Raw genomic sequence first — 11,595 nt, 5'->3', positions numbered from 1 at the left:
CACAAAAATATGTGTAAAATATCTGCAGATTTCAGCTGCACAAATGGAAAAAGTGCAGGGAAATTAGAGACCACTGCCAGGGCCTGTTACTGGCCCCAAAGAAATCTAAGGACCCCCGTCTGTGACCAGAGTTCACGGCAGGGTTTAGTGTTAGGCGTAATGATCATTGATCGCCTTATGGTGAGGGGATAAGATGGCGCTGGGTAGTAGTGGGTGCAGGGGTCTAGCTGGGTGGGCAGATAGCCTTCTGTTTTGTTTCATGTGTAAAAGGGGAGGAATGGTGGAAAAACAAGGTTAGGAGTTTATAGGTAGCACTCGCCATTCCAGAAGACCGCATTGTGACATTGCAGTCCTGGTAAGGGCAGTTTTCAATGGTGGACCGTGGTGAGACCCCCGCAGATAGGCATGAGCAGTTTGGGTACCAGAACTCTACCCCAACCCCATAGAAGTCAATGGGGACTTGAACTTTGTTGCTGTAAAATGGTCGTAGTAATCTCTCTCTCCTCCCGGAACACCAAACACGAACGGACATCCAGGAGAAGTCCATGTTCAGAGTTCAGCACCGGACACCAGGTGTCTGGTACAAATCCCAAACTTTACAGTTCAGGTTCACTCATCTCTGCCCGCAGCTTATGGCAGGGATGGACTAGCTAATGGCAGTTCCCTAGATGTGGGGCCTGGGCAGTCACGGAAGTCAGATGAAAATCCAGCGGCCACCTGGGACGGCGAAATGTGTAGCATGGAAGGCAGCATGGCCGGCCTAGGATAAATAGAGGCGCAGGCGAACCCCAGCTCATAGTCGCGTCATGCTCCCCTCTTTGTTATAGCAATACTGGTGTTAATAGTGCCATAAGTTTTATTATTTTGCCATAAATATGTGTAGGTTTGGTTGTTCAGAGAGTGGATTTGGGAAACAGTGACTGGGGTATAACATATGAACGCTTTATAAGTGGCATGCGGGATACATTGGTTGGTAACACTGAAGAAGAGCTCCATTCAAAGACATTGGATCTTACACATTGTGGATGAACATGCCCTTCCAGCATTAGTATTCCATTAATGGTACAAACATCTTATTAGGGTACTCTAGGGAATAAAAAAAAATGCTTTTTAAAGGGCTGTGTTGAGACAAACCTATGAAGCAGAGAGCAGCCGTGACCAGTAAGCGTTGGAATGGGAATGGTGAGGGGGGAGAATTCATAGTGTTAGGTTGAAAGAACCCAAATCTATTGAGTTCAACCTATCACTCCCCAACATTGAAATTGCAACACCAGGAAGAAAAAGTTGTGGAATTATTGAAATTTTAATGATATGCAAATAATAAAAAAAAATGAAACAAGATTTCAAAACATCTGTTTATTCAGTATCAAGTATGAGCGGCACATGCAGAAATCTCCACACTTACACAAGGCGGTTATTAATGGATGTCTGAGGAATGTTCTACCGCACTGAATACACTTGGGCAAATCATCAAGATCCACTGCTGACAGCTCCCTCTACAATAACAGACCACTTCATTCTCAGATGTGTTAGTTGGGAGACAATTTCAGAGACACAGCAGTAGCACGTTTAGGCCACCGCGACTGGTCACATTAGCACGAGCAACATGTCGTGTTGAAAAAGTCTCGGTGTTAGTTACACCACAAAGTTATGTTAAGATGATCTTCATTTCCTTTTTTTTTTCCCTCCCTACCCCATTTTCTCTTTTCCTTTATTTGGTTGCCTTTCCTTTCCCTGCATCCCTTTCCTGACCCCTTGTCCCCTATACTGTAAAAATCCCCTAATAAAAAGAATTTTGGAAAAAGTCTAGATAGGTTGATTTATTAACAATTGTCTATATTATGGCATGATCAGAGAATTGTAATACATTCTTGTTGTTTTTTCTTGCTCTTGTTGCTGTAGCTTCAATACTGCAGAATAAGAAAATAATCATATTTCATTACCTAATGATACATATTTACTTCACTTTTTATGAGGGTAAGACAAGTAGTAGGAATTGCATTCATATTAGTGTCTCTTCTCATATGTTTGCACTTTGCAGATATTTAGTATTTGCTGGAGATATTGCTTTGGTCTATTTATCAGTTACAGCAGAGCCTGGTTGTTAAAGGGAAGATCCCTCAGAAAAAAAATAATTATTTAAGAATTATAAAATAAATTAATGTATTGATTGTTAATAGAGTGATGGCCAACCCTGTTCACCACATCACCAACACTGCATGTGTCTGATGATTAAATCTGCTCAGATTGTATTAATAAAATTTATTAGTAAGTTTTATTTTTTAACAATAAATATTAAAAACTGTGTTGCTTTGGCTGCTGGGCAAACTTTTTTAACTTTTTAAAAGCATTGATCATATATATTGAAACACATTTACATTATTGTTCACATGACTTTTGATATCCATAGGACATCAGTTTTTATATATCAATAATTAAAAAATGATACAAGGCCAAGTCCAGTTTCCTTAGATAATAATTTCAATTAATCTGTTAAAAACGTTTGTCACATGGATGGTGTCGTTATGGCATCTGTTGTTTTTTTGTTTTTTTTTATGTCTGTTTAATACAAAAAATGGATTTGAGTAGTGTAGGCCACAATTTATTTTTTTAATTTTCTTTTTTACACATGGACTATTGCTCTAAATATCCATCAGAACTACCATATTCACTTGCATTGGTCCATGTGCTGTCTCTCACGCAGACAACATATGGACCGAAAATACACTTGTCTGAACAAGCATTAATATTTAGAAACGAGTGAATTGATTCACAGGAACCTGTTCCACTGGCCACGTCAGTAGTCCGGGGCTGCCGGGTGAAAGCCTTGTGAACCGCCTCCTACCTGGTGGAATCCCCAGCACCTCTTCTGATTTGCAGGCCGGGTGCGACATCATCGTAGCGGTGTGACGCATGTGTGACATCTCAGAGGGCCTACAAATAAGAGGCGTCAGGAATTCTGTCCGGTAGAAGGCGGTTCGCAAGGACTACTAACGTGGCCTCTGGACTAGGGTCCTTTGAATAGATTCACCCATCTCTACTTCTATGGTTTTCTTCTTCTATATGAACCTGATCACTAACTTGTACCTAAATTATCCATAACAGGGTTGCTTTTAGGCAGCACACACCATCAGTCACATAGTACCCGACACTTATTCTCTTTGCTTATAATGCAAAGTGCTGAACCTCTGGAACCAAGATCTTGGGGACCATACTGTATAAATGTGTCTATGAACAATACAAAAGTTAAGGACTTCTAAGGCTATGTGCCCACGATGCAGAAATGCTCAGGATTTTTTTCCTGAGCGTTTCTGCATCTCTCTGGCAGAAAAAAACGCATGTGGATTGTACATGTGGATTGTACATGTGGATTGTCCATGCGGATTGTCCATGCGGATTGTCCATGCGGATTGTCCATGCGGATTGTCCATGCGGATTGTCCATGCGGATTGTACATGCGTTTTTCCTGCCAGGTAGAAGCGTTTGTCAAGCGTTCTTCACATGCATTTCCGCATGTGGGTTATCAAGCGCTTTCCAAGCCATTTTAGCATCACTTGGAAAGTGCTTGTCAACTTGGTCACACTATATAAATCCATGCAATCGGCATGCTGAGTTCGGGAATAAGTCGTTTTCTATGGAATTGACTGACTATTCGCTCCCCGCTGCCCACACTCTTCTGATTGACCGCTCTCAATCTCTGTGTGGTCGGGGAGAAGCTGGACTCACAGGCTTTCTCTCCGAGTCCTCAAACATTTAAACAGCTTTTTAGCCTGAAAATACTGACTGAAATCCTAGAACACTGTATATCCCCAACTTCAATGTCTCCTGCTCTGTCATATGCACTTATGGATCCATTTGAATTATTTAATTTACACCGTGAAAAGTATTAATCAAGCCCCACAATGATTTTTCAAAGCTTCTCCCAGGCTACATCACACTGTGCCTTTATCTATATAGTCGGTTTTTCATCCCACTTCGGACTGTATAAACTCTAATATTACTTAAAGTGATTTCTGGGCTGAAAATTAGTGCAATTTAGAAGGTGATTTTTTTAAACAATCACAGAGCTTTGATGGCTCCTGACGCTGGCAATATAAGAGGTTGGGGGTTGGTTCCCCTCTCTTGCCAGCACACATCCAGAACTGGGTAAAGCTTTCCTTGGAACTCTGCATGAAATGTATAGAGATGTATCAGTTCGTCAGGGTTGTCTGCGTTATAAAACATCAGCTCCCCTTTCTCATAATTTAGGAAGACCCCAATGCGCTGTGGGCGGGTCTGGATGGGCAGACAGACGCTGGGAGATGTGAAGGCTTCATAGTAGCGTCCTTCTTTCAGGCCAATGAGCCACGCTCCTGCCTCTGGTGTACGGATCATCTTGCCCTTTCGGCTCACTGTGCCCTTCACCACGCCGATTCTCCACTTCTGTTTGGTACCAACAATAACTTCCCAGTAATGTTTTCCTGTAGAAAATCCTCGTGTTGCCAGCACGCAGCTGCTGTTTTCAAAGCCCTCAGGGTTGCTGCCACGACGGCTGGCTGGCGACTTGCATTGTACCACAGTGTCTCCCCTGGACAACTGTAAAAGTGGATGGGCTGTGAGAGGGTCCAGCTTCAGAACCTCTGGAGCTAAAGAAATCACAGAAGATAACATTGTAAAATAGAGGGCACAATAATGAAATAAGAAATATTTTCCCGGATCTAAGTCTTTTTCTTCTCACTTGAAGGAAGCCAGTCACCTGGAAAGACTTAGGGCATTAAAAGTCTTAAAGCAAATATAAATATGTGTAACATTTTATGCTGATCTATATCTTGTCATATATTTATAGCAGCCAGAGCTCCATTTTCCTGATACAGAATATCAAAACATAGACGTTGCATGATAAAAAAAGCTTTGTGCTACCTGCAGCCACCACTAGGAGGACCAATGGAGAATACTGTATCCTACTGATGCATTGAAACAAAGTAAACTCCTGTGCTCCCTCTAGTGGTGACTGAATGCTCAGAATTGAATCATTTTATTCTATCTCTACAGGGAAAAAACAAAAGCTTAATTGGCTTTAAAGGTAAATTATGAAATTAATCAGATCTAAAAACTATGTGGTATTAAAAATAGGGAAAACTCCAAAGACATACTGATAGGGAATGCAGATTGTGAGCCCCAATGGGGACAGTGCCGATAATATCTGTACATTGCCAGAATTGTAAAGCGATGCGGAATATGTTGGCGCTATATAAATAAAAAGATTATTATTATTATAGGAAAATTCACTTTAAGTGTATGTTAATATAGAGCCCATACACTCCAGATTTCCCACCTGGACTTGCAGACTATTATTTTTTATATATATTATTTAAGTTGTTGCAAAAGTTCTCATACCCATAAAGCAGTTTTCCCATAAAAGACTTAAAAAATACAACCATTGATGTTAATGGAATGTGACGACACATGTGCTACGATCTATCTACATATCCACTCATGAAATAAGTGTGGGATCTCGTTGGTCAGATCCCCAGCGAGCTGGTATGTTTTTTATGGTAATACCCCTATAAGTAATTTAGCATTCATTTCTTGTATATTATTGAATGCACTTGGAGATCCTCACAGGGCAGAACTCGGCGGTGCAGGCGCTTCCAGACCGTTAGTTTTATGTCATCTTGTCTGAATCCTGGCTTATAGAAGATGGCGCTGTAAGAGGAGTCGGCACAGCGAGGGAGCGGAGGCTGACAACTGCGAGAAAAAAATGTAACTTTACTTTAAATATTAACCTGGATCATGAGATAATGATACATATGTGCGTATCGCTCACCTGGAGGTCACGGCAGCATAGTTCTGTCACCAGAAACAAAATGGAAAAAGAGTTAAGGGAGGTTTAATACAGCGGTTTTCTGAAATTAATTAGCTCTTTTTTGGGGGGAAGGGGAGGGGGAAGGGTTGGTTCTGCAACCAGATTGTGAATTAATGAGAAAATATTAAAAGCACTACAACCAGTGCAGATATGGTGACTTTGAGTTCTTTTTTTATGCTTCTCTGTCTTTACTTGCTCAGAATCATGACTGTAAACCAGATAAAGATCAGAGCTGATCACACAATTATCGCTGCTGTCTCTTCCAACTGGCAGCAGCGGGACGCTGATTGATTTTTAAGAGAGAGCTGTAGCTTTGGTTGCAATATTTGTAATATGTTCAGTAATACATTTATAGGACAATATTAAGCATCTATTGTATATTTATAAAAGCAACATCATCAATTCGCAAGTTTTCAGACAGCTCTGCTTTTCATCACCTGTCTAATCTATGGCATTATTTCTGCGCCCTATTGTGCATAAATATGTGACTCTTCAGATTTTGGGTTATACTAGACTGATGAAGAGACCCGAGTAGTCTGGAAAGCTTGCCATCTGTTACCATCTTTTCAGTTAGCCACTAAAAGTTATCAACCACTGAGGACTCCCAAATTGAAATATTTTTCTATCTACTGGCTAACACGGTACAATAAAAAAAAATAAATTATATATATATATATATATATATATATATATATATATATATATTTATTTTTTTTTGTTTTCCCATATTTCTCCATTATTGCATTATTATAAGTGGCCATTAGGGGGTAGTGGAGAGCAGTGTTCAGCGTTGTGAATAGCCCTGTGAGTAATATTACTGCATAATAAAGCACAGTATCGCCAGGTTTAGACTTTGCATTTTGGTTTGATTCACACATGCAACAAAAAGAAGCCTAAAAACTCTGACTAAAATGCAAGTTAATACATTAGGTGATGCTGTGAGTACAGTGATAATTTTTGTTAAAGCGAATCTGTCACATTGAAGATTCAGTCTAATCTGCAAGCAGCATTGTTATAGAGCCATAGGAGCTGTGCAGATTTCTTTATACAGTATCAGCCACTGACAGTTATCTTTACACAGTGTCAGTCTGACACCAGAGGATCCTCCGGTTGGCCCAGGCACTGGCAGGCACAACAATACTGCTATATCTCCCAACTAGACTGTTTCCAGCCTCGCTCAATACACTTGCCTTGAGGCTGGGACCATCTGGTTGGAATGTGGCCGGGAGTATGAATATCGCATACTTGCAGTCACATGACTGCCTGCTCTCGACACCGGAGAATCCTCACAGCATGCAGTGTGCGCAATGTGAGGATTCACAAGTCTGCAGTCACATATAGTGACTGCAGACTTGTAGCTTAGGATCGGACAACCTCCTTGTTTCTAGGACTGCTTCTATAGGAAACCTGGCGGTGCTGGACTTTCTCGCAGCTTTCTACCTTGTATGAATGCACCCTTATATTGGACATGGACATGCAGAGAAATGTCTCACCTGGATAAAGTGCAAATGGCTCTCATTTCCCAGGTTCTCCAGTTGCCGCTCTTTGTCTCGTACAATGCTCAGAATCTCATTTCTCTGCTGTAACTGAATCTCGATGGAGTTGATGCGTTCTGTCGCTTTTGTGGATACTAGCTTCAGGAAATGAGACTCTTCTTCAGCGATGTATCGCTGGAGATCACGGAATTCCTTGCAGATTAAACGCTGAAACACATCGGATTCATTCTGGAAAGCAAGAGAGACAGCTCATTACTGTGGAGGCAATGTTTAGGATCACCACATATGCTATAGATGCATCTCACTAAATTAGAAAATCATCAAAAAGTTAATTTATTTCAGTTCTTCAATACAAAAAGTGAAACTCGTATATTATACAGAGTCATTACAAACAGAGTGATCTATTTCAAGTGTTTATTTCTGTTAATGTTGATGATTATGGCTTACAGCCAATGAACATACAAAAGTCATTATCTCAGTAAATTAGAATACTTTATAACAGCTTGAAAAATGTTTTTAAAATCCAAAATGTTGTCCTACTGAAATGTATGTTCAGTAAATGCACTCAATACTTGGTCGAGGCTCCTTTTGCATCAATTACTGCATCAATGCGGCGTGGCATGGAGGCGATCAGCCTGTGGCACTGCTGAGATGTTATGGAAGCCCAGGTTGCTTTGATAGCAGCCTTCAGCTCGTCTACATTGCTGGGTCTGGTGTCTCTCATCTTCCTCTTGACAATACCCCATAGATTCTCTATGGGGTTAAGGTCAGGCGAGTTTGCTGGCCAATCAAGCACAGTGATACTGTTGTTTGTAAACCAGGTATTGGTACTTTTGGCAGTGTGGACAGGTGCCAAGTCCTGTTGGAGAATGACATTTCCATCTCCAAAAAGCTTGTCGGCAGAGGGAAACATGAAGTGCTCTAAAGTTTCCTGGCAGACGGCTGCGCTGACTTTGGTCTTGATAAAACACAGTGGACCTACACCAGCAGATGACATGGCTCCCCAAACTATCAATGATTGTGGAAATTTCACACTAGACCTCAAGCAGCTTGGATTGTGGCCTCTCCACTCTTCCTCCAGACTCTGGGACCTTGATTTACAAATGAAAATTGGAACTCTGTGACTTTGTGGAGTGTGTCAATGACTGCCTTCTGGACATCTGTCAAGTCAACAGTCTTCCCCATGAATGTGGAGCCTACTGAAACAGACTAAGGGACCTTTTTAAACACTTAGGAAGCCTTTGCAGGTGTTTTTTGTTAATTATATTAATTTACTGAGATAATGACTTTTGTGTTTCCATTGGCTGTAAGCCATAATCATCAACATGAACAGAAATAAACACTTGAAATAGATCACTCTGTTTGTAATGACTCTATATAATATATGAGTTTCACTTTTTGTATTGAAGAACTGAAATAAATTAACTTTTTAATGATATTCTAATTTAGTGAAATGCACCTGTATATCCTGCTTAAGAGGCCCAGAGATTGTCTCTGCAGCATGTGAATGGGATTTTGTAAAATCTCACTTAGAACGCCGGCACTGTAACCTGTATGTTTTGCCTTTTAATAAATAGAGCAATGCATCACATCCATTAACCCTAGAACGCATGACCATAAAAATCTACTTTTTCACATACCTGGGGCCTTTTAGGCCCATGTGCAAATAACATGGAATAACTCAAACAAAAATAACAAGCAACTATATACTTGAGGAATACCTAGAGTTTCAAAATTCTAACTAAAGTAATCTTGCAGAAAATAGAAAACACTTAACAGGGCGGGCCTGCGAGGCCCCAGGTATGCGTTCTAGGGTTAAAGGGGATGTCAAGGATATTAAAAAGCTATCCGTATAGTAGGCAATGTAATGAAGTAAAAAAAAAAAAAAAAACATTAGGCTGAATTCGGACATCTGTTTTGCACGGTTTTGCGCAAACAAACTGCCTTCTTTTAGAACCAAATATTTCACATTTTGACTCTTTAGTCCAGAGGACCTGTTGCCATTTTCTACACCCCAGTTCCTATGTTTTCGTGCATTGAGTCGCTTGGCCTTGTTTCTATGTGGAAGGTATGTTTTTTGTCCAAAGTTCTTCAATGAAGACCACCGACTTCTTCATATAGCTGTGTCCCACTGGTTGCTGCCCGTTCTGAGCTGATGGCACTGCTAGACGTCTTCCAAATTTAAATGGGAAGTAAATTTATCTCCTGCACTAAGTTTCCTTGGCCAACCATTTCATCTATGGCTCTTAATGTTGCCGATTTCTTTGTGTCCTCAATGCTGCGAAATACAGGCATAAACTTATCCATCATGCATTAACACCAGGGATGCATCTGAACGACCCCAAACATACAGCTAATGTCATTAAGAACTACGTTCAGTGTAAAGAAGAGCAAGGAGTCCTGAAAATGAGGATTTGGCTCTACGGAGTCAAGATCTCACATCATTAAGTCTGTCTGGTATTATGAAAAGACAGAAGGATTTGAGCAAGTCTATATCCACAGATTTGTGTTAGTTCTCCAAGATGTTTGGGACAACCTCCCTGTCGAGTTACTTCAAGAACTGTGTACAAGTACCTAGAAGAATGGATGCCATTTGGAAGGCAAAGGGAGGTCACACCAAATATTGATATGATTTAGATTTATCTTTTGTTCATTCATTTTACATTTTATTAACTGATTAGAATAAACTTGTATTTTTTAAAGCAATCTTATTTTACGCCATTTTTTTCACACTGGCTAAAACTTTGGCACAGTACTGTATGAGCATATGAGGCTGTAGGAGACCAGTGGCTAGTCTGTGCTTCATGGTGCGTACTCAGACCGTGATACAAAGACACTGTGGGCTTAATTAATACATGAATTCCATTAATGCTTTACACTTAAAAAGTGAGCTACTTAAATAACGTTTTTTAATCAAAAAGTGTAAAAGCCATCTAACCACGACAAGGTTTACCTTTATACTGGATGGTCCCTAATGCTAATGACTTTCTCTCCATGTGTCCAAACAGACCTCATATGAACTGAGGAAGAGATGGGATCCAGATCCCTCCTGGGCTGTGCACCTGTATCCAGCCATTTTTCCGTGAAAGGTTTTAATTAAGAGCTAAGCCTAAATCCCATGTCTTCCTTAGTTTGGGTCAGTGTGGGCACATGGAGAGATAAGTCATTAGAGTTAGAAACCATCCAAAATAAATTACACCTTGGTGTGGTTGGATGGCTTTTACACTTTTTTGATCAATAGTTGATTTCATGTATTTAAAAGTCTTATCACAGGACTGAAGAGACAATCTGTATAAGCAATGGCCCAATTTTATGTACAGTGGCTTGCGAAAGTATTCACCCCCTTGGTTTTTTACCTATTTTGTTACATTACAACCTGTTTAAATATTTTTGTAATCTGATTTGTGTGATGCCTCAGCACTAAATAGTCTAAGTTGGTGAAGTGAAATGAGAAAAATATAGGCATAAATTTAATTTGTGGGATCAAATAACTAATAATTGGCATGTGCATATGTATTGATCCCTTTTGCTATGAAGCCCCTAAAAATTTCTGGTGCAAGCAATTTCCTTCATAAGTCCCATGCTTAGTGACAGGAAGTCCACCTGTGTGCAATCTAAGTGTCACATGATCTGTCAGTATATACACACACCTTTTCTGAAAGGCCACAGAGGCTGCAACACCATTAAGCAAGAGGCACCACTAACCAAACATCACCATGAAGACCAAGGAGATCTCCAAAGAAGTCAGGGACAAAGTTGATGAGAAGTACAAGTCAGGGTTGGGTTATATAAAAAAAAAATATTCCAATCTCTGATGATCCCCTGGAGCACCATACAATCTATCATCATCAAATGGAAAGAACATGGTACCAAAACAAACCTGTTAAGAGAGGGCCGTCCACGAAAACTCTCAGCCTGGGCAAGGAAGGCATTAATCAGAGAGATAGCACAGAGACCAAAGGTAACCCTGATAGAGCTGTAGAGTTCCCAAGCAGAGACTGGAGTATCTGTCCATACAACCACAATAAGCTGTGGCCTTTAAGGAAGAGTGGGCAGAAAAAAGCCTTTATTTATACGCAAAAATTGGCTCTTTCTGAGTTTGCCAAAAGACATGTAGAAGACTCCCCAAATGTATGGAGGAAGGTGCGGTGGTCAGAGGAGACCAAAATTGAACTTTTTTTGACACCAAAGTAAACTAGGTCTGGCGCCAAACCAACACAGCTCATCACCCCAAGAACACCATCCCCACAGTGA

General features: G+C 40.5%; 1 protein-coding gene across 3 annotated transcripts in view; it reads right to left on the bottom strand.

Moving 5' to 3' along the window:
* Nucleotides 1-1,341: 1,341 nt before the first annotated feature.
* Nucleotides 1,342-11,595, bottom strand: part of TRIM50 (tripartite motif containing 50) — a 38,316-nt gene continuing 28,062 nt past the window's right edge. For all 3 annotated transcript variants that reach the window (XM_073667629.1, XM_073667630.1, XM_073667631.1), the window contains exons 4-7: nucleotides 7,339-7,569; nucleotides 5,807-5,829; nucleotides 5,603-5,727; nucleotides 1,342-4,625 (exon numbers count right to left, since the gene is read on the bottom strand). In XM_073667629.1, coding sequence (XP_073523730.1) covers nucleotides 4,060-4,625; nucleotides 5,603-5,727; nucleotides 5,807-5,829; nucleotides 7,339-7,569 — 945 coding nt within the window. In that variant the 3' untranslated portion in view covers nucleotides 1,342-4,059. The remainder of the gene's footprint in view (nucleotides 4,626-5,602; nucleotides 5,728-5,806; nucleotides 5,830-7,338; nucleotides 7,570-11,595) is intronic.

The sequence above is a fragment of the Phyllobates terribilis genome, unplaced genomic scaffold (genome assembly GCF_046119375.1).
Source record: "Phyllobates terribilis strain yellow unplaced genomic scaffold, ASM4611937v1 Scaffold_2__4_contigs__length_985480577, whole genome shotgun sequence".
Taxonomy (NCBI): Eukaryota; Metazoa; Chordata; class Amphibia; order Anura; family Dendrobatidae; genus Phyllobates; species Phyllobates terribilis.
Note: the sequence above shows the minus strand (reverse complement) of the source record. Positions and strands in the feature narration are given on the sequence as shown.